We start from the raw sequence: 22,945 nt of genomic DNA, 5'->3' as shown, positions 1-22,945 counted from the left end.
ATATCACATTACTGTCATAAAGATAGAGATACTCTTCAACATTGCTTTGGGGCAATTCCACGTTAACAGAGTGATGAACTGTAGACCACCAGGCTGTAGCAGGACCAGGAGAACAGACCACTAGGATCAGAGAGCCGCGACATGGACCTCAACTACCGCGGCATCCTCAGTGGGTCTCAGTCTCTGCTGGTCCTCTTCTAGTAGTCAGCAACTAATCGTTTTATTTGTCAGTGGGAGTATGTGTATTCTGTTTGCGTCTGAATTGCGTGTGTGCGCGTGTCTCTTTGTATTCTGTGCGTGTGTGTGTGCGAGAGAGAGAGATATCACATTACTGTCATAAAGATAGAGATACTCTTCAACATTGCTTTGGGGCAATTCCACGCTGACAGAGTGATGCTGTATGTCAAACAGAAAAAGTATGAAAATGTATGTGCTCACTACTGTAAGTCATTTTGGAAAAGAGCATCTGCTAAATGACAAAAATGTAAAACATAAACAAAAACCAATGATTGCGGAGTTTAACAAATCATACAACACTTTGCATAATGACTACTTTTAACAATCTCCACAGAACATTTTACAAAAACACAGTGCAGCTGCGAAGTTTGGTAACAGAATGATGGTTTGTGCTTTTTGTGCCGTCATTCTGTTACCAAACTTTGCATCTGCACTGTTTGGTGAAGAATCTGAGTCCTAGTATCACTGTTAATGTGGAATTGCCCTTTGGTCACTGCGATATGTATGGCCCATTACACTCTCTCTGTATTTGAGCAGGTCTTATTCTTACTATATTGAAGTGTCCATGGATGAGCTGGATTGGATGCGTGTTGTAGACCATTCCAAGTATCTGTGTCGCTCTTGGCAGAACCTCTTCTTTACACCACGTGTAGCCAGGTAAATCTTTACCTATGGTTTTCTTAGGGTTGGCACCAATTTAGACTTTTGGTTCCACAACATAGGCGTGATTGTGTCCTTGTGTCCCAGGTACGTGCGCATTGTAGGGACGCATAACTCTGTCAACAAGGTCTTCCATCTAGTGAGTTTGGAGTGTATGTTCACACACCGCTCATTCACTCTGGAAAAAGGTCTTCTCGGTAAGGCAAGAATATCAACCAGAATACCAGTGTTATACAGTGCCTTCAGAAAGTATTCAGACCCCTTGACTTTTTGTACATTTTGTTACGTTACAGCCTTATTCAAAAATGTATTAAATAATTAAAAATCCTCAAGCAGTCTAAACACAATACCACATAATGACAAAGCAATAAAAGGCTTTAACTTTTTTTTGCCAAATTTATAAACAAACAGATCCCTTATTTACTTAAGGATTCAGACCCTTTGCTATAAGACTCGAGATTGAGCTCAGGTGCATCTTGTTTCCATTGATCATCCTTGAGATGTTTCTTCAACTTGATTGGAGTTCACCTGTGGCAAATTCAATTGATTAAACATGATTTGGAAAGGCACACACCTGTATGTATAAGGTCCCACAGTTGACAGTGCACGTCAGAACAAAAACCAAGCCATGAGGTCGAAGGAATTGTCCGTAGAGCTCCGAGACAGGATTGTCGAGGCACAGATCTGGGGAAGGGTACCAAAACATTTCTGTAGCATTGAACGTCCCCAAGGACACAGTGGCCTCCATCATTCTTAAATGGAAGAAGTTTGGAACCACCAAGACTCTTCCTAGAGCTGGCCGCCCGGCCAAACTGAACAATCAGGGGAAAGGGGCCTTGGTCCGGGAGGTGACCAAGAACCCGATGGTCACTGACAGAGCTCCAGAGTTTCTCTGTGGAGATGGTATAACCTTCCAGAAGCAGCACTCCAGAAATCTGGCCTTTATGGTAGAGTGACCAGATGGAAGCCACTCCTCAGTGAAAGGCACAAGGCCGCTCGCTTGGAGTTTGCCAAAAGGCCCCTAAAGACTCTCCGACCATGAGAAACAAGATTTTTTGCTCTGATAAAACCAAGATTGAACTATTTTGTCTGAATGCCAAGCCTCACGTCTGGAGGAAACCTGGCACCATCACTACAGTGAAGCATGGTGGTGGCAGCATCATGCTGTGGGGATGTTTTTCAGCGACATTGACTGGAAGACTAGTCAGGATTGAGGCAAAGATGAACGGAGCAAGGTAGAGCGAGATCCTTTATGAAAACTGCTCCAGAGCGCTCAGGGCGTCAGACTGGGGCGAAGGTTCACCTTCCAACAGGGCAACAACCCTAAGTACACAGCCAAGACGACGCAGGAGTGGCTCCGGGGACAAGTCTCTGAATGTCCTTGAGTGGCSCAGCCAGAGCCCGGACTCCCCATCCAACCTGACAGAGCCTAACACGGAACCCAAACCGGCTGCGCCATCGTGCGCTATCGTGCATACATTTATTTTGTCCCCCTACACCAAACGCGATCACGACACACAGGTTAAAATATCAAAACAAACTCTGAACCAATGACATTAATTTGGGGCCAGGTCGAAAAGCATTAAACATGTATGGCAATTTAGCTAGTTAGCTTGCACTTGCTAGCTAATTTGTCCTATTTAGCTAACTTGCTGTTGCTAGCTAATTTGTCCTGGGAAAAAACATTGAGTTATTTTACCTGAAATGCAGGTCCTCTACTYCGACAATTAATCCACACATAAAACGGCCAACCGAATCGTTTCTAGTCATCTCTCCTCCTTCCAGGCTTTTTCATCTTTGAACTTATATGGTGATCGGCATCTAAACTTTCATAGTATTACCACGACGACTGGCAAAACAGTTCGTCTTTCAATCACCCATGTGGGTATAACCAATGAGGAGATGGCACGTGGGTACCTGCTTCTATAAACCAATGAGGAGATGGGAGAGGCAGGACTTTCAGCGCGATCTGCGTCAGAAATAGAACAGAGTTCTATTTTAGCCTTTGGCATCGCAGACGCTCGTTGGCGCACGCGCAATAATTGAATAACATGGATTTCTAAATGTATTTTGCGACGCTCGCGCACGCGACGTGTCCGGTCTGGTCAGCATGTAAGAAGATTTGCAGAGAAGAATGGGAGAAACTCCCCAAATGCAGGTGTGCCAAGCTTGTTGCGTCATACCCAAGAAGACTCGCAGTGGTAATCTCTGCCAGAGATGCTTCAACAAAGTAAAGTGTCTGAATATTCATTTTTAAATTTTTTTAAAATAAATTTGCTAAAATTTCTACATTTGTTTTTGCTTTGTCATTACGGGGTATTGTGTGTAGACTGAGGGGGGGGGGGAACAAATGAATCCATTTTAGAATAAGACTAACGTAACCAAGTGTGAAAGTCAGGGGGTCTGAATACTTAATGAATGCACTGTATATGATTTATAAAATACATTGATCAACATTTTAGACTACATTTATACATATTTAAATTGCTCTGATTTAACAAATATTTCAAAACTCCTCTCGCAATTCTCTCCCATCACTTTCATGTCTGCAGTCCCCAATGAGAACATGGCTACCATCGCGGCCTGTTCCAGTGTCATCGAGGGGGTGAGTCGGAGCAGAAACGCCCTGCTCAACGGCGACACCCGCAACTACGACTGGGACTCTGGCTACACCTGTCACCAGCTGGGCTCTGGGGCCATCGTCATCCAACTGGCTCAGCCTTACTCTATAGGCTCCTTAAGGTGTGTGTGTGTACGTACACGTGTTTTTATTTGTGTGTGTGTGTGTGTGTGTGTGTGTTTTCACTGTTGCTGAGTTTTTGAATCTGTCTGCACAGTTGCTAAAACAAAAATGTTTTTTCTTCCATCTGGACAGACTACTACTGTGGGACTGTGATGAGCGATCCTACAGTTACTACATTGAGGTCTCCACCAATCAGCAGGAGTGGACAAAGGTGGTGGACCGCACCAAGGTGCCATGTCGGTAAGACTCCCAGTCACCCTTTCCCATGCTCTTCAGATAATCTTTGTACAAATCTGTCCATTTTGAGATCTTTTAAGTCTTGTTTTTCTTCAACAGGTCGTGGCAGACGCTCAAATTCGACAAGCAGCCTGCCTCTTTTATCCGCATCGTAGGAACTCACAACTCCGCAAACGAGGTGAGAGGATTGCAAAAAAGCCGTCATTTTTTTATCTGCCGTCATTTTTGTGTTTATAGCCTTTCCTCATTCTCCGTTTGGCTTTGTTTTTCAGGTGTTCCATTGTGTCCACTTTGAGTGTCCGGCCCAGTCTGACGCAGAGGTGAAAGAGGGTAGTCCTGGGCAGGAGTCCAGTTCCACGTCCCAGAACCCCAGACCTGTTCGGCCCTCCCGTACCCACAGCCTGCTCCCCTCCCTGCCCTCCTCATCCTCCACCTCCTCACAACCCCACCTCTGAGAGAAAAGGAGAAACCCTCAAGGCCACCATTTTGCACAACCTTTATCTATTACACAGGATGCACTGCTAAAATGCTGCTAAGCATACTATCCATTTTGATAAAAGATTGGCTTCTATTGTAATGATGAACATGTTTTTAGGGCGCTCATACAGTCCTCCCTGTCTGAAATGATAGGCAATGTTGGGAAAAAAAGGCTATGGAGTAAATTTGTCCATGCATTTTCCATGAAGATATTGGCAAAAATTTGTAGCCAGTTTAAGGGTACTCAATTAGAACTTTTCAAAGCCTATGGTCCAGGTGCTATCCAGACAGTGGAGGTTGAAGCAGTACTGCTTGTCCAAAGATTAACCAATGCAATACAGCAGTGATGTTGGCAATAATATCACCTTAATGTTTTTCTTCTCATTTAAAAAAAATGAACAATCACAATTGGAACAAGTTTTTACTTCTATGTCCAAAAATTATATTTTGACATTTGTCATAATTTCTATGCTTTTTAAGTAGTTTATTTGCACTTGTTGGTTAACTAGAATGATCATGTTCACCTATTGTTTTTATTTGCTGAATTCATTCGCTTCACCCCCCCTTGGGCTAAAAGACTATTACTGTCTTGGCTTACAGTAGTATGGCTGAGCAGCACTTCAATGTCTTGCTTCAAATTGTTTGGTATATTCCTAAGCGATATTTATGGTTTCTTTGCAGAGTCTAACTATATTTGTCACTTTATTGTTCCCCATATTTACTGTAAGAAAGTTGTCTAGGGCTTCTAACACAGGAAAACTGTACAGTGCTGGTAATAGCTATTTCCATGAATGGATTTGTTTTTGTCATTTTATTATCCTGACCTTTTGAGGAACATTTCAATTGCTGCTTGTGTTTACCTCTCACTTGTCTATGATTTTGTTTGTGTGGTTTTATTTTGGCTCAACGATTTATCAATGCTATGCTTCCTATCCTCCCTCACCTTTAGTTTCTTTAGTTTCCTGGCTCTTAATATGGCTCTTTCCTCTTTTCTTGTATCTCCTTTGCTATTTTGGTAGCTTTTGTGTAGATTTGACCAATCTTTTTGATATTTTCACATTGCTGCTATTGCACGAGGGATGAACATTGACTTAAAGTAAATTACTGTTAGTAGAAAGCAGATTACCTTTCTCATATCTATATTTTCCATTCTCGTTCCTGAATAGTTTTGATTGCATTTTGTTGTATTTTCTTAGTATAATAACGTCATTACTGTCAATGTACTATATCATCATTGCTGGCGGTTGCTTGTGTGTTATTCTATATCACTGCCATAACCATACAGTGGTATTTCTTTTCAAAAGAGGTCTCTTTTGTAGATGTTGATAGAGATTCAGCAGAAATGCCTCAATGTTTCACTGTTCAAATAATGGTGATTGATTTGTAAAGTCAAAGTTTGCACTACTCTAGTGGGCACCAAGAAAGTTTTTTTTCAAATACTGCGTATGGCAAATGTTAGTGGCCCAAATGTATGGAAACGGCATTATGTCCTATGACTTATTTTGCAGTAATTCGCTTTAGCAACCCTCAAACTTGAAAGACCAAATGTTTTTAACATTGCTGATTAATACAGGTGTTGAATGCAGCCTTGGACATCCATCCTCATGACACCCTACCAGCTGGCAATCAAGCTTTTAAACAATGCTGTATTAAACTTGTCATCTTGACTCATGTATGTCTTTGTATTTTGACATGTTTTACACGACRCTAATATTATCAGAAAGCTGTCCAACTCTCTCGAGGGAGGAGTTAGACCAGTGTTTCTCAAACCTCTCCTCGGGGGACCCCCAAGAGGTTTCACAATTTAGTTGCAGGCCTGAACTAGCTCACCTGATTGACCTAGTCAAGAGCATGATGATTAGTTGGCAAATTGAATCAGTTGTGCTAGCTGTGGAATAGATCGAAAGGCTGGGGTCCCCAAGGAGAGGTTTGACTACAACTGGGAGGGAATCAATGAATTATATCAGGGATGGGAAATTCCAGTTCTCTGGGGCTTAATTGGTGTCACACATGTTCTCCAGCCTTATTGCTAACACACCTGATTAAACTAAGTATGTTCTAAACTGAAGACCATGATTAGTTGATTATTGGAGTCCGGTGTGTTACCTGGGGTAAAAGTGTGTCACCAATCAGGCCCAGAGGACTAGTTTCCCATCCCTTATTTATATATACACACATCATTGGAGTGAATAGATTCCAACACTTTCTCTGAAGAATGCATTTCAAGCACTGCAATTACAACTTTCACAATATATTTTTTTTATATACTTCGAATAATGTGTGTTGTGTAATTACTACTCTGACGTGGAATGGATTTTGTGATCCTCCTGCTTCAAAGCTGATCGATGTTTTGGGTTGTCCCAAACAGACCAAGGGGGTTGGGACATATTAAATATCGCACTTTGTAATACTTATTGTTCAATTTAAACCGTGAAATAAATAAACTGTTTTATATTACATGTGTTTAAAATGAATAAATCTAAATAGTTGCTTGTGTGTCGGCGAGCATACATTCGTTAGCTCACCCACATCCCCCTTTTATTTTCGACCATAATGCCTGTCGTCCCAGTTGGTTCCTATATAGTTCATTGACCTCGTTACGCAGGAATCTGAAACACTGGGGATTGTGTTCAATGCACGCCATTTTGATTCTATTGATAGGGCACAGTGCACGTTTTATTCTAAATGTGAGCCATAATGAGGGTCAGGTACCCGTAGTTTCCTGATCTGATTACTTTGTACATGTCGGCCCGCTGTATAATACKTATAGTCTTTGAGGCCAGACTGCCCCCACAGGCAAGATAAATAGGGTGGTCCCGCGGAGAGGGACGCAGCACACGGTGTACTATAGTGGAATGATAACGAGGTAACTGCTTATACGCTGTGTCGAATACGTGTGATAATATTGAGATTGTTGGAAATATTTATTGTAATGTTGTATTTGTGTGGTTCATGTTACAGGTTGGATAAAGCACTGACACCCCCTCTGGCTATTCGTAGTAGCCGAGCTCCAGCTGATTGCGTTGAGTCCGGTGTGGACACTTGAATGCTCAATTCATCCAAACAGAGCAGTTTATGACTATTTGGATCCCTGTGGCCGCTCGTGTCGGCAAAGCCATCCACCTTCTTTGTCCAAATTGACCGAGGACTATTTATAGAAGCGGATATCATAGATTTGAGTTGGCTGAAGATCCTTGACAAAGACAAGGCCCCTGTCTCCTCCCCAGCCTTGCGTACCATCATTTTATTGAAGACATGGGGGATACTGGTAGTGAGCGCAGCAAACCTTTACCAACTCGGTGTCCCTGTGGATTTTGGGGGTAAGATGTCGCACATCATGTATTATTTGTTGTGGATATGGGTTAATGTGGGGATGGTAATTAATGTCGCCTAGACTAAATCCATTGTTGGGCAGACCGGGTGGGGGTTGGGGATAAGTTGATAGCCGAGCTAGCTACACAACTGATCTGAATGTTTTTATATATCTCCCCTCTGTCCGTGAGTGTAGTTCTATCAAAGCGTGAAATCTCCAGAGCATGATTTTACAACTGTGGTTTTGAATGTTTTACGTTTTCTGGTTAGAATCTGATGTGGTCTATGCTATTATTCGGTCTAGTTCGGCTAGCTATGTCTCCTTAAATGGAAATGTAGCCAGTCATATAGCTGTGATATCCTAACTGAAGATGAAACGTTGGACACTTTATCCAATGTTCCCCCGACTGTCATTATAGTGTAACCACAATCATCGAGTTTAAGCACGTTCCTCCCTCACATTCCAGTCTCCTTTGTGAAATAAAGGGACCAAGCAAAGATTATAGCCTGTGCTAGGAATAAAAAATGGTTGATTTGTTTGAACTGGGCAGTTAATCCTGTATGGGGAATTTTATTACCAAAACCCTGCCCATCTTTTTCGTCCCATGCACTCTACTAGTCACACTGAGGCTCTTCAGGGCAGGTAGCCTAGTGGTCTACTGTTTTTCAGCGGAAAAGGAAGCAAGGTTGAAAATGGTTGTATCCCTGAACCGGAACATCCGTTTGTTGGAAACTTTGCTTAGGCTACATGTGAGTAATTCAGTTTGCTCACATCTGTCAACGTCAGGTGACGCAATCGGCAGCCTGTTTACTGCTCCTACAGTCCACACCCCGTTTGAGGTGTCTGAAGCTTGTCAGTTTTCCCCTCTGAAGGCCTCTCAGGCGTTCTTTCCTTGTAGCCCTTCCCTTGTGTGTTAGACCTATATCTCTTTTTAGAGTATGCCTGCTTACAGCCAGAGCCATGAACACATCCTGTTCAGTTTGAGTATTGCTGTTGACTAGGGCTGTCTGTCATGGCAGGCTATGCCTCATTAAACATTGGGAGGGGTGTCTATATCTCAACACTGCAGGATATAGGCTTAGCATTTAGAAGTTGGCTAGTTTCAAGAAATCCGGGGTGAATTTGCAGTGCCTTTCTGTTTTTGGTCAGTTCTTACATGGTGCATAAAATTGTGACTGAGTGCGAAGGACAGTCTTTGATAATGACAGGCCCATAGATTTCTATGGACACTGTCCATTGGACAGACCATTCTAGACTGATATTATGTTTTGATCAACATGTTAGCTCAGCGGAAGCCCTTAGGAAGACGAGGCATTCGGTTATGATGCGTAAACTGAAAGTGGGTAGGCAAACAAGTCTTCAATGCAGTGAAAGGATTCAAGGATTAAGCTAGCATGGGGCCGGTCAGAACTCACTTCTATGATGGAGGCTTTTCTAGGTATGGGCCTAGACACTGTACCGCTGAATGACATGTGATGTATGTGGGGAAGTTGCTGTTAAGGTCATGGTAGGATGAGTCCTAAATGTATCCCAAGTCAATTGGAACACTGCATTGGTCACGTTCCCTCCAAAGGGCACAATGGGCTGAATACCTTAGAGTTCCAGCCTCTCCCATATTGACAGTGATCACAGAGCCCTAAACAGAAACGTTCCAGCATTGTGAGTGTCAGAGACGTCCAGAATGAGAACAACCATTCGCCAACCTCTGGAAACATGATGTCATTGAGGGAGGCATTCAAAGGAAAGCCTGAAAATGCTGCATGTTTAGTGGAAGATGTTCTACTCAACAAAAAAATACATGTTTTTGATGTTACATGGAAGGGTTTTGTTGTTTGCATGTATGTATCATGGAGTTTAGTCTGCCATGTGTTGCGTTGGCCTATTCTACATGATTAGGATTGTGAGAGGAGAGAACCTGTCTGCTTTGACGTTTGGTTTTCTATATAGGTCTAGATTGTGTCTAGCCTATTTCTGACCAAAGCATCTTGTAATGTATACAGTATTGCAAAAATGTGATTGTTGTTGGCCCTATAAAATGTGATTGTTGTTGGCCCTGATTGTTGTTGGCCCTATCCATGTTGTTGACTAGCTTACTCCAGTCAGTAATGACCCCTCACTGGCTGTTGGTCAGTTGTCCTAAAAGTCAAAGCCTGTCAGGATGGCCTCGCCACACATCTGCTTAGCCTGGATTGATTAGCTTCTTAACCAATGAGGGATAAGATCAAAGGGATGTTGGTCTACCTGTCACTCATTTGTTGCTGTAAAAAAGATCCACTTTATTACAACCTTGTGCTCCTTCCCTTTTGAACGGTTTGTGACGCCCTTTACATTCCCCTCCCCCATAGCCTTTGTTTGTTTCCCCCTTCTCTTCTTCCCTGCCATGACTTTCTGTCATCTGTCACCCCTGCCATCAGCTTGTTTTCACTCACTCTGTAGCTATGGCAACCTCGTAGGTCCATCAGACTGTCTGGGTACAAAAAATGGGTCATGTTTGAGTGTCCTGAGAGGAATTGAAATAGTCATGCATGTTTTTATTTGTTTAGCTGCAAATAAGAGGGGCAGATTGCGTTGACAAATTGTTTAGTGGGCTTGGTACCATCTTTCTGTGACTGATTTTTATTTTTATCTCTCCCCAGGTCCAGTAAAACCATGAACCTCTGCTCAAAATGTTTTGCTGGTAAGCCTTCCCATATGTGTGGACAATGGGTTTCTGTTATGTGGCAGAGCTCTGTGTGTACCTGAGACATCAGGAGGGGGTGTGCAGATGTCTGCCTCGTGTGATGTCTCTGCTGTTTTTAACACTTTCGAATAGCCAACTTAGTTCGTTAGACATATTTTGTAGAAGTAAAGTGTTTCCCCTTATGGTATAAAAATCCCTGTGAAATATTCCATAGGCATGCTGTAAAAAAAATATTAGGCTATTTTCAGAATCCAGAAAGGGCCATAAACCTATTTCCAGATTGACTTCTTACTGGCATAATGGCGATCTCTCAAGAATGAGTAAGATTGGGTGTCAGGGAAAATATTCACCCAGGTCTGATATCATGCATGCCTGTATGTCAGGGTGTTGACTCTCAAGCCTGCTGTGGTAAATGATTGCAGCTCTAAAATTGAGATTGTGACTGAAGTTTTGTGACTGGCTTCTGTAGTCCTTTTTGGGAGGCGTGGAACTCTGGCAGTGTCCATGGAAACGAGTGAGCTCGGTGAAGACGGCACCTAAGGGGGCAGCATTGCTTAGAATAGATTTGATACACAAGAGCACAGCGACAGCAGAAATGAGTTCTATGGAGGATTAAGAGATGACCCCCGCTGCTTTTTAAGCTTGTGCTGCCCTCATGGTATGGGGAGTTGATGGATAGACCCTGGTAGCCTAAAATATGGTCATTTTGAGTTTATGATTGGCATCTTGGGGGTGGGGGGGTGGTGATGCATGCCCCCACATGTGTATGTTTGTGTGCGCCAAATCAAATGTTTTGTCACGTGCCGAGTACAACAGGTGTAGACCTTACTGTGAAATGCTTACTTACAAGCCTTTAACCAACAATGCAGTTCAAGAAATAGAGCTAAGAAAATATTTACTAAATAAAGTAAAACAATTTAATCAAATCTAAAAGTTAACACATTAACATTCCTTAACAATTACAAGGCTATATACAAGGGGTACAGGTTAGTAGAGGTAATTTGTCAAGTGACTGGATAGATAATAAATGAGTAGCAGCAGTGTATAAAACGAGGGGGTGGGGGTTAATGGAATTAGTCCGGGTGGCCATTTGATTAATTGATCAGCAGTCTTATAGCTTGGGGGTAGAAGCTGTCAAGGAGCCTTTTGGTCCTAGACTTGGCGCTCTGGTACCGCTTGCCGTGCGGTAGCAGAGAGCAGTCTGACTTGGTTGACTGGAGTCTTTGACAATTACTTTGGGTCTTCCTCTTACACCGCCTAGTATATAGATCTTGGATGGCAGGAAGCTTGGCCCCAGTGATGTTCTGAGCCGTACGCACTACCCTCTGGAGCGCCTTACGGTCAGATGCCGAGCAGTTGCCATGCCAGGTGGTGACGCAACCGGTCAGGATGCTCTTGATGGTGCAGCTGTAGAAATTTGAGGATCTGGGGACCCATGCCAAATCTTTTCAGTCTCTTGAGGGAGAAAAGGTGTGCCATCTTCACGACTGTCTTGGTGCGTTTGGACCATGATAGTTAGTTGGTGATGTGTACACCAAGGAACTTTAAGCTCTCAAACCCGTTCCACTTAATCCCCGTCAATGTTAATGGGGGCCTGTTCGGCCCTCCTTTTCCTATAGTCCGCGATAAGCTCCTTTGTCTTGCTCACATTGAGAGAGAGGTTGTTGTCCTGGCACCACAGTGCCAGGTCTCTGACCTCCCTATGCTGTCTCATCGTTGTCGGTAATCAGGCCTACCACTGTTGTCGTCAGCAAACTTGATGGTGTTGGAGTCGTGCTTGGCCATGCAGTCGTGGGTGAATGGGGAGTACAGGAGGGGACTAAGCACACACCCCTGAGGGGCCCCAGTATTGAGGATCAGCATGGCAGGTGTTGTTGTCTACCCTTACCACCTGGGGGGCAGCCAATCAGGAAGTCCAGGATCCAGTTGCAGTGGGAGGTGTTTAGTCCCAGGGTCCTTAGTGATGCGCTTCGTGGGTACTATGATGTTGAACGCTGAGCTGTAGTCAATGAACAGCATTCTCACATAGGTGTTCCTTTTGTCCAGGTGGGAAAGGGCAGTGTGGAGTGCGATTGTGTCATCTGTATGCAAATTGGAGTGGGTCTAGGGTTTCCGGCATGGTGGTGTTGATGTATTGAAGCAGCTGGTCTGTCAAGAGCCGATGTATGTGGTGCTTGGGGCACTAAAAAGCATTATATTTAATCTGTCTTTCAGATATCGAGAAGAAGCAGACGGATGAGGACTGTGCCCCAAAACCCAGCCCGAGCACTGGGAGTACCCAATCGGCTGTCTTCAATAGCGAGATGAGTAGCAGCAGCAAAAGTAGCCAATCCCTATTGTCGTCGCCACTCACTAGCTCCGAGCAGCCATCTGCATCAACCGAAGACCCTGTCCCCATGTTATCCAATACACAGGATGGTAAGATGAAGGGTCCACAACTTTAGAGTTTTGAGATGTTGCACTTTCTGAAACCTTTGAATTAATTACTATAGCTGAGTTCATTTTCAGTCATTCAATCTGACCTGGGTTCAAATACTATTTATGGTATTTCAATTACTTTCACATAGATTTTGAAGAAAGTATTTAAAAAAAAAAAATTATTTGAAAATACAAGTAGTTGAATATTAGGAAATACTTAAGTGTATTTTTAAATACTCAGATTTGAACCTAGGTCTGTTTGGTCCTAGGGATATTTGGAAACAATTATTTGGAGAAAGTTTTGAATAGTATTAATATGAACTTATTTGAATACTTAAATTGAGTTGAGACTGACACACACACACACACACACCCACCCTTCAAACCCCCTATGCCCTTTTTGAAATCTCTCTTTCAAAGTCACTGAGATCTCTTCTAGCCAAGATAATGGTCAACTGACCATTTTTATGCATGATACCACCCTGCATCCCACTGCTGGCTTGCCTCTGAAGCTGTGCAGTGTTAGTCCTGGTCAGTCCCTGGCTAGAAGACCAGATGCTGCTGGATGTGGTGTTGGAGGACCAGTAGGAGGCACTCTTTCCTCTGGTGTATATATATAAATTAAGAATCCCATTGCCCCAGGGCAGTGATTGGGGACATTACCCTGTGTAGGGTGCTGTCTTTCGGATGGGACGTTGTAGTCACTAAAGATCAAATTGTTTTTGTCACATGCGTCGGATACAACAGGTGTAGACCTTACTGTGAAATTCTTACTGAGAAGCCCTTAACCAACAATGCAGTTCAAAAAAATATTTACTAAATAAATCAAATCTAAAAGTAACAAGATTACACAACAATAACGAGGCTTTATACAGGGGGTACCGGTACCAAGTCAATGTGTGGGGGTACAGGTTAGTTGAGGTAATTTGTACATGTAGGTAGGGGTAAAGTGACTATGCATAGATAATAAACAGCGAGTAGGAGCAGTGTAAAAACAAAGGAGGGGGGGTGTCTATGTAAATAGTCTGGGTGGCCATTTGATTCATTGTTCAGCAGTCTTGTGGGTAGAAGCTGTTAAGGAGCCTTTTGGACCTAGACCTGRTGCTCCKGTACCGCTTGCGGTGCAGTAGCAGAAAGAACAGTCTGACTTGGATGATTGGAGTCTTTGGCAATTACTTTGGGCCTTCATCTGACACTGCCTAGTATATAGGTTCTAGATGGCAGGAAGCTTGGCCACAGTGATATACCGATCCATTCGTACTACACTCTGTAGCGCCCTACGGTCGATGCCAAGCAGTTTCCCTCCTTTTCCTGTAGACCACGATCAGCTTCTTTGTCTTGTTCGCATAGAGGGAGAGGTTGTTGTCCTGGCACCACACTGCCAGGTCTCTGACCTCCCTATAGGCTCTCGTTGGTGATCAGGACTACCACTGTTGGGTTGTCAGCAAACTTAATGATGGTGTTGGAGTTGTGCTGGGCCATGCAGTCGTGGGTGAACGGAGTACAGGAGGGGACTAAGCACGTACCCCTGAGGGGCCCCAGTGTTGAGGATCAGCGTGCCAGATGTGTTGTTGCCTACCCTTAACACCTAGGGGCCCGTCAGGAAGTCCAGGATCCAATGGCAGAGGGAGGTGTTATTCCCAGGGTCCTTAGCTTAGTGATTACCTTTGAGGGCACTATGGTGTTGAATGCTGAGCTGTAGTCAATGAATAGCATTCTCACATAGGTGTTCCTTTTGTCTAGGTGGGAAAGGGCGGTGTTGAGTGCGATTGAGATTGCGTGATCTGTTGGAGCGGTATGTGAATTGGAGTGGGTCTAGGGTAGAGGTCGACGGATTATGATTTTTCAACACCAATACCGATTTATTGGGAGGACCAAAAAAAGACGATACCAATTAATCAGCTGATTTTTTTTTATATTAATTTTATTTTGTATTTTTGGGGAATTACAACAATACTCAATTAACACTTATTTTAACTTAATATAATAGATAAATAAAATCAATTTGGTTTAAATAATGCAAAAACAAAGTGTTGGAGAAGGTAAAAGTGCAATATGTGCCATGTAAAAAGCTATCGTTTAAGTTCCTTGCTCAGAACATGAGAACATATGAAAGCTGGTGGTTCCTTTTTAACATGAGTCTTCAATATTCCCAGTTAAGAAGTTTTAGGTTGTAGTTATTATAGGTATTATGACGTGTCGACTATTTCTCTCTATACCATTTGTATTTCATATACCTTTGACTATTAGATGTTCTAATAGKCACTTTAGTATTGCCAGCCTAATCTCGGGAGTTGATAGGCTTGAAGTCATAAACAGCGCTGTGCTTCAAGCATTGCAAAGAGCTGCTGGCAAACGCAGTGCTGTTTGAAATAATGCTTACGAGCCTGCTGCCTCCCACCCCGCAGTCAGACTGCTCTATCAAATCAGACTTAATTATAATATAATAAACACACAGAAATACGAGCCTTAGGTCATTAATATGGTCAAATCCGGAAACTATAATTTCAAACAAAACATTGATTCTTTCAGTTAAATACGTAACCATTCCGTATTTTATTGAACATGTGGCAACCCTAAGTCTAAATATTGCTGTTACATTGCACAGCCTTCAATGTTATGTCATAATTATGTAAAATTCTGGCAAATTAATTACGGCCTTTGTTAGGAAGAAATGGTCTTCCCACAGTTCGCAACGAGCCAGGCGGCCCAAACTGCTGCATATACCCTGACTCTGCGTGCAATGGACGCAAGAGAAATTACACAATTTCCCTAGTTAATATTGCCTGCTAACATGAATTTCTTTTAACTAAATATGCAGGTTTAAAAAATATATTTGTGTATTGATTATAATTAAGGAAGGGATTGATGTTCATGGTTGGGTACATTGGTGCAACGATAGTGCTTTTTTTGCCAATGTGCTTTTGTTAAATCATTACCCGTTTGGCGTAGTAGGCTGTGATTCAATGATAAATTAACAGGCACTGCATTGATTATATGCAAGACAAGCTATTTAACTACACATGGTGGATGATATTATTAGGTTAACTAGTGATTATGTGAAGATTGATTGTTTTTCATAAAAGTTTAATGCTAGCTAGCAACCTTTTCCTTTTTTCTCTTTAGTTCATTCTCTTGGTTGTTGGTGCATTGGGGGGTTCATGGGGGTGGGGAATGGAATTATATATATTTTTTTTTGGGGGGGGGGACCTCAAATGGTTGAGGGACAGCTATTGGGGGAACTGTGGGGGGGGGTCTTGGAGGGTTCGGGTTCACATTTTTTGGCCTGGTGGTAGATTTGTCAACGTGCCCTTGAACAGGTCATTGACTCTGAATGCTTCTGTGTGTCACTCTGAATGGGAATCTGTTGGATGACTGGTATGATGTAGTTGTTGAGCGGCGGATATTCAATAAAAGAAAACAAAGCTAGCAACCTACCWTGGCTCCTTGCTGCACTCGTGTAAAAGGTGGTCAGCTTGCCACGCAGTCTTCTCGTGGATTGCAACGTAATCGGCGTCCAAAAATGCAGATTACCGATTGTTATGACAACTTGAAATCGGCCCTGATTTAATTGGTCGACCTCTAGTCTAGGGATTCCGGGATGATGGTGTTGATATGAGCCATGACCAGCCTTTCAAAGCACTTCATGGCTACCGACGTGAGTGCTACGCGGCTGTAATCATTTACGCAGGTTACTTTTGCTTTCTTGGGCACAGGGACTATGGTGGTCTGTTTGAATCATGTAGGTATTACAGATTCGGTCAGTGAGAAGTTGAAAATGTCAGTGAAGACACTTGCCAGTTGGTCTGCGCATGCTTAGAGTACACATCCTGGTAATCCGTCTGGCCCCCGCGGCTTTGTGAATGCTGGCCTGTTTACAGGTCTTGCTCTCATGGGCTAGGGAGAGCGTGATCACACAGTCATCCAGAACATCTGGCGCTCTCATGCATGCTTCAGTTTTGCTTGCCTTGAAGCGAGCATGAAAGGAATTTAGCTAGTCTGGTAGGCTCGTGTCACTGGGCAGCTCGCGGCTGGGTTTCACTTGGTAGTCCGTAATAGTTTGCTAGCCCTGCCACATCTGACGAGAGCCGGTGTAGTAGGATTCAATCTTAGTCCTGAATTGACACTTTGCCTGCTTGATGGTTCTTCTGAGGGCATAGCGGGATTTCTTATAAGCATCCGGATTAGTGCCCCACTCCTTGAAAGCGGCAGCTCTAGCCTTTAGCTCATTGCAGATGTTGCCTGTAATCCATGACTTCTGGTTGGAATATGTACGTACTAGAGGTCGACCGATTAATCGGAATGGCTGATTTGTTTTCATAACAATCGGTAATCAGCATTTTTGGACACCGATTGTGGCCGATTACATTGCACTCCACGAGGAGACTGCGTGGCAGGCTGACTACCTGTTATGCGAGTGCAGCAAGAAGCCAAGGTAAGTTGCTAGCCTAGCATTAAACTTACCTTATAAAAAAACAATCAATCTTAACATAATCACCAGTTAACTACACATGGTTGATATTACTAGTTTATCTAGCTTGTCCTGCGTTGCATATAATTGATGCGGTGCCTGTTAATTTCTCATCGAATCACAGCCTACTTCGCCGAACGGGTGATGATTTAACAAGCACATTTGTGAAAAAAGCACTGTCGTTGCACCAATGTGTACCTAACCATAAACATCAGTGCCTTTCTTTAAAATCAATACACAAGTATATATTTTTAAACCTGCATATTTAGTTAATTTTACCGCTAGCATGAATTTCTTTTAACTAGGGAAATTGTGTCACTTCTCTTGCGTTCCGTGCAAGCAGACTCAGGGTATATGATATGCAGCAGTTTGGGCCGCCTGGCTTGTTGCGAACTGTTTGAAGACCATTTCTTCCTAACAAAGACCGTACATAATTATGACATAACATTGAAGGTTGTGCAATGTAACAGCAATATTTAGACTTAGGGATGCCACCCGTTAGATAAAATACGGAATGGTTTTGTATTTCACTGAAAGAATAAATGTTTTCAAAATGATAGTTTCTGGATTTGACCATATTAATGACCTAAGGCTCGTATTTCTGTGTTTATAATAATTAAGTCCATGATTTGATAGAGCAGTCTGACTGAGCGGTGGTAGGCAGCAGCAGGCTCGTAAGCATTCATACAAACAGCACTTTCCTGCATTTGCCAGCAGCTCTTCGCTGTGCTTCAAGCATTGAGCTGTTTGACTTCAAGCCTATCAATTCCCGAGATTAGGCTGGTGTAACCGATGTGAAATGGCTAGCTAGTTAGCAGGGTGCGCGCTAATAGCGTTGCACTCGCTCTGAGACCTTGAAGTAGTTGTTCCCCTTGCTCTGCAAGGGCTGTGGCTTTTGTGGAGCGATGGGTAACGATACTTCGAGGGTGGCTGTTGTCGATGTGTCCCTGGTTCGAGCCCAGATAGGGGCAAGGAGAGGGACGGAAGCTAGATTGTTACACTGGCAATACTATAGTGCCTATAAGAACATCCAATAGTCAAAGGTATATGAAATACAAATGGTATAGAGAGAAATAGTCCTATAATAACTACAACCTAAAACTTATTACCTGGGAATATTGAAGACTCGTGTTAAAAGGAACCACCAGCTTTCATATGTTCTCATGTTCTGAGCAAGGAACTTAAACGTTAGCTTTTTTACATGGCACATATTACACTTTAACTTCTCCAACACTTTGTTTTTGCATTATTTAAACCAAATTGAACATGTTCCATTATTGATTTTATTGATGTATTATATTAAGTTAAAATAAGTGTTCATTCAGTTTTGTTGTAATTGTCATTATTACAATTAAAATGAAAGTTGGCCGATTAAAAAAAACAAGAAAAAAAAACGGTATCGTCTTTTTTTGGTCCCCCAATAATCGGTATCGGCGTTGAAAAATCATAATCGGTCGACCTCTAGTACGTACGGTCACTGTGGGGACGACGTCGTCGATGCACTTTATTGATGTGACCGGTGGTATACTCCTGAGTGGTGCACCGGTCTAAGGCACTGCATCTCAGTGCTGGAGGCATTCACTACAGACCCTGGTTCGATTCCATGCTTTATCGCAGCTGGCTGTGATTGGGAGTCCCATAGGGCGGCGCAGTGGCCCAGTGTTAGGGTTTGGCTGGGGTAGGCCGTCATTGTAAATAAGAATTTGTTCTTAACTGACTTGCCTAGTTAAATAAAATAAATGCCATTGGATGAATCCCGGAACATGGCACTTACTGTACGAGTGTTAACCCGGGTGTTCTGGCTAAATTCCCAATTTAKCCCTCATACCATCATGGTAATCAATGATCATGTGATTATTATTATTTGACCATGCTGGTAATTTATGAACATTTGAACATCTTGGCCATGTTCTGTTATAATCTCCACCCGGCACAGCCAGAAGAGGACTGGTCACCCCTTATAGCCTGGTTCCTCTCTAGGTTTCTTCCTAGGTTTTGGCCTTTCTAGTGAGTTTTTCCTAGCCACCGTGCTTCTACACCGGCATTGCTTGCTGTTTGGGGTTTTAGGCTGGGTTTCTGTACAGCACTTTGAGATATCAGCTGATGTAAGAGGGGCTATATAAATACATTTGATTTGATGGCCACCTAATCATCCCCAGCTTCCAATTGACTCCTTCGCCCCCCTTCTCCCCGGTAGCTATTCCCCAGGTTGTTGCTGTAAATGAAAATGTGTTCTGTCAACTTACCTGGTAAAATAAAAAACAATTATGGGATGCTAATTTCTTAACTCAGTAACCACACCTGTGTGGAAGCACCTGCTTTCAATGTACACTTAGTGTACAAAACATTAGGAACACCCTCCTAATACTGAGTTTGCCCTCAGAACAACCTCAATTGGTTGGGCATGGACTACAAGTTGTCTAAAGAGTTCCACCGGGATGCTGGCACATGTTGACTCCAATGCTTCCCACAGTTAAGTTGGCTGGATGTCCTTTAGGTGGTGGACCATTCTTGATACACACTGGAAACTGTTAAGGGTGGAAAAACCCAGCAGCTTTGCAGTTCTTGACACAAACCAGTGCACCTGGCACACACAGTTCAAAGGCACTTAAATATTTTGTCTTGTCCGTTCACCCTCTGAATGGCACACATACAATCCATGTCTCGGCTTAAAAATCTTTCTTTAACTGGTCTCCTCCCCTTCATCTACATTGCTTGACGTAGACTTAACATGTGACCTCCATAAAGGATCATAGCTTTCACCCGGTGTCTGTCATGGAAAGAGCAGTTCTTAATGTTTTGTACACTCAGTGTATATACTGTATGCATTTCATGATCTGTGTTGGCAGAGGTCTGTAAGGTTGTACTGACAGCTTGCTTCTATTTCTGCCTCTGGAGGAGTGGTTCTGTGTGTGTCTCACTCTGCTGGCAATGCATGCACTCAGCCTGGCCTAGATAGGATGCATAGTGGGGCAACATGGTTGCACTGACAATCTGTTAAGATCTGCTTGCTTCTCCCAGGATTTCATTTAAGGTCCCCAGTTTTAAACCAATTGCAGTATCTTGTGTTTTTCTTTGTTACCTTCATGTTAATGTAAGAGTATGTTGATATAAACAGAGACTTGGCATGTCAGGATTTTTATATGGATTTTGATGTTACTTGAGCTTCTCTTACTACATAACATTGCCACAAGGTCTTGTCTCCAAAGCTGTATCTAATTCCCTGCTTCTTGGTCTAGGTGACACACATCTGGGCTCTTGATCAATGAGGAATGTTTCCTGTCTTATACTTTCTTTTTTCTCTCTCTCTCCACAGAACTATTATCATGCACAGAAACAGCTCAAGGCACCCTCTGTACGCCCAAAAAACGTCCTTGCGAATCAGGTACAGCCTTGCTCCTGCTCCCTGTGTTTGTGCAATACTGTACGTTGGACTCTGACACCGTGTAACCTTCTGTTTTTTCAGCTTCAGGGCCGGAGAGCGAGGCGTCACCGGAGAAACAAGCACGGGGGGACTCTGAGGAGGGGGAGGTGGTTAGCGAGGAGCCTAGCCCAGGGCCCAAGCAGAAAAACCGCCGGCGCTGCTATCGCTGCCAAACCAAACTGGAGCTGGTACAGCAGGAACTGGGCTCMTGTCGCTGCGGTAAGTATGGCATGGGAACGACACAAACACATCTGCCCTTGGTTTTCATGTCTCCTAACTGCGACTTCAGTCATTTTAATATTCTCTTGTTCTCCTTCTGTCTTTCTGCCTCGTTCTTCCTCTCCTAGGCTACGTGTTCTGCATGCTGCACCGTCTACCTGAGCAGCACGACTGCCTGTTCGACCACCTGGGCCGTGGGCGCGAGGAGGCCGTCCTCAAGATGGTGAAGCTGGACCGCAAGGTGGGCCGCTCGTGCCAGCGCATTGGAGAAGAGTGCTCCTGAGTTGCCCCCGTTGACCGCCCGTCTCCACACGATGCACTTCAAGAGGGGGAAAGGAGCGAGGGAGGGAGTGGGGAGAAGGGAAAGTGAGCGGGGGGAGAAGGGAGAGCGAGCATGGTTGAAATAGACTCACAATTTGCCCCACCATTCTGGATCTGAGTATTGTTGATCCACTCCTGTTAGTCTTGACAGTTTGGACTCTGACTTGGACACTGTCACCACGGCAACTTCTGGAGCCACACTGTCACTATCGCATGTTCATTTTCACAGCCTTAACTTGCCCAGTTTTCAGATTCAACAAGGACCCTGTAAAGAAAGAACGGTCAGATTATATATATTTTTTTTAGCACACAGCAGCGCCACCATAGCGCAACTCTTTTCCATCTGCTTCACCGATCGCAGAAGAAGACTGTCTGCAACAGTACTTTCTATATGAAACTGACCTCTCTCCTTACCGGCTCCTTGGTTGTCTTTGTAAGCAGGTTTTCACTATGTCAATGGTCACTAAGGAACGGAACATAGACCTGTCTGTCCCTTGACCACTCCTCAGGTTGTAGGAGGGTGGGATATCGACCTTTAACTCCCCCACCTTATTTTCTCTTTTCCTTGCCCAATGGCTCTGCATGGCATTGGATTGAATTGGCTTGTATGTGTCGAGTAAGGACATTGTCCCCCAGGTCCTGGGTCAGTTGTTGTGTGGCCGTGTTTGTTCCTATGAGTCTCTGCCAGAGTGGTTTGAATCCAAACCAGACCACTAACCTTTGTACTGCAGCCAGCCTCCTCCTCCGCCCCTCTCAGTTGGATCAGTCTGAACAAATGGACTGGGGAGACACAAGCAGAAGCTCTTCTCTGCCTGCTGCCCTTTGAATGAGTGTTGCTGTTCCTGCTTTGTTTTGTAATGCACTCTCTACTCCCTCTTCTGTACATACAAAATCCCTGACTCCTTGGACTATTGAACCATGGCTCTGTTCATATGGCCATACTAGAATACCACTTAGAATGCATGCCTGATACGTTGGTTCATTCTAAGTAGTATACTGCTAGTCTGTTCCATATCGTTCTCCTACTACCCTAGTCACACTACTTGACTGCTGGTCCCAATGCTCATCTCATTCTTCACTCACTTCATCCCCCTCTCCTCTGCTTCCTTCGACTCTCACTGGTCCCCTTCTGGTGCGAGGAATGATTTGAAGGATGGAGGGAGTGATGTGTAGTGGTCAACAACAAAAAAGGAGCGTACTGTCGTGGCTGGTTTTATTTTGATATTTTGCGACCTGTTCTCTCGAGTGCTAATGGAAGAAATTAATATCTTTCTGTATCTTAAAAGAAATTGTATTTAACCATATGGTTTTGATTTACTTACACACTAGCATAGCGCTGCATATTTAGTTAAATGTATAAAAAATAATTTAGTTTTCTCTTATTGTATTTGGCCTTTTTGCTGAGGATGATTAAACTGGATTAGAGGAGCAGGTAGTCTGTGTGATCTTTAAAGTTGAATTATAATGGGAAAATAAGGGTAAACTTAAGGAGTACATCAAACGTGAAGTGCAAACCTGATTCTGTCGACTGGCCGTAATAGGGGGAAAAAAGCTCAAATTGACACTTTACATATACAACTTTTGTGAAAAGTATAAATACTTTTGACTGATAAACGAACAATAAATATCATACGATTGCATCTGTGCCCATACCCTTCTGCTTTGTGTTTAACTTAATCTAGCCCTTGTTTTGAGGATTGCCAAATAACTTTCCCTGTATTAATGTCCTCTATTGAGCAGAGAAG

The 22,945-nt window shown here is 43.4% G+C and overlaps 2 protein-coding genes across 3 annotated transcripts in view; both read left to right on the top strand.

Moving 5' to 3' along the window:
* The window catches only part of LOC112068676 (BTB/POZ domain-containing protein 9), a 15,409-nt gene extending 9,380 nt beyond the window's left edge, over window positions 1–6,029 (top strand). The window contains exons 5-10 of the mRNA XM_070438272.1: window positions 716–894; window positions 985–1,094; window positions 3,450–3,639; window positions 3,773–3,880; window positions 3,977–4,055; window positions 4,150–6,029. Of these exons, the coding sequence (XP_070294373.1) occupies window positions 716–894; window positions 985–1,094; window positions 3,450–3,639; window positions 3,773–3,880; window positions 3,977–4,055; window positions 4,150–4,332 (849 nt within the window). The 3' untranslated portion in view covers window positions 4,333–6,029. The remainder of the gene's footprint in view (window positions 1–715; window positions 895–984; window positions 1,095–3,449; window positions 3,640–3,772; window positions 3,881–3,976; window positions 4,056–4,149) is intronic.
* Window positions 6,030–6,910: 881 nt separating this feature from the next.
* Window positions 6,911–22,840, top strand: LOC112068677 (AN1-type zinc finger protein 3). Of its 2 annotated transcripts, XM_024135878.2 has the most exons (7): window positions 6,911–7,220; window positions 7,316–7,674; window positions 10,304–10,344; window positions 12,562–12,765; window positions 20,553–20,621; window positions 20,703–20,879; window positions 21,008–22,840. In XM_024135878.2, the coding sequence occupies exons 2-7, from the start codon at window positions 7,610–7,612 to the stop codon at window positions 21,160–21,162; spliced, it is 711 nt and encodes a 236-aa protein (XP_023991646.1). In that variant the 5' UTR covers window positions 6,911–7,220; window positions 7,316–7,609; the 3' UTR covers window positions 21,163–22,840. The 2 variants fall into 2 exon arrangements, with proteins under 2 accessions (XP_023991646.1, XP_023991647.1); XM_024135879.2 differs by lacking the exon at window positions 20,553–20,621.
* The last annotated feature ends 105 nt before the right edge of the window (window positions 22,841–22,945 follow it).

Source organism: Salvelinus sp. IW2-2015, unplaced genomic scaffold, assembly GCF_002910315.2.
Source record: "Salvelinus sp. IW2-2015 unplaced genomic scaffold, ASM291031v2 Un_scaffold648, whole genome shotgun sequence".
Taxonomy (NCBI): domain Eukaryota; kingdom Metazoa; phylum Chordata; class Actinopteri; order Salmoniformes; family Salmonidae; genus Salvelinus; species Salvelinus sp. IW2-2015.
This window is presented reverse-complemented; position numbering and strand designations above follow the sequence as displayed.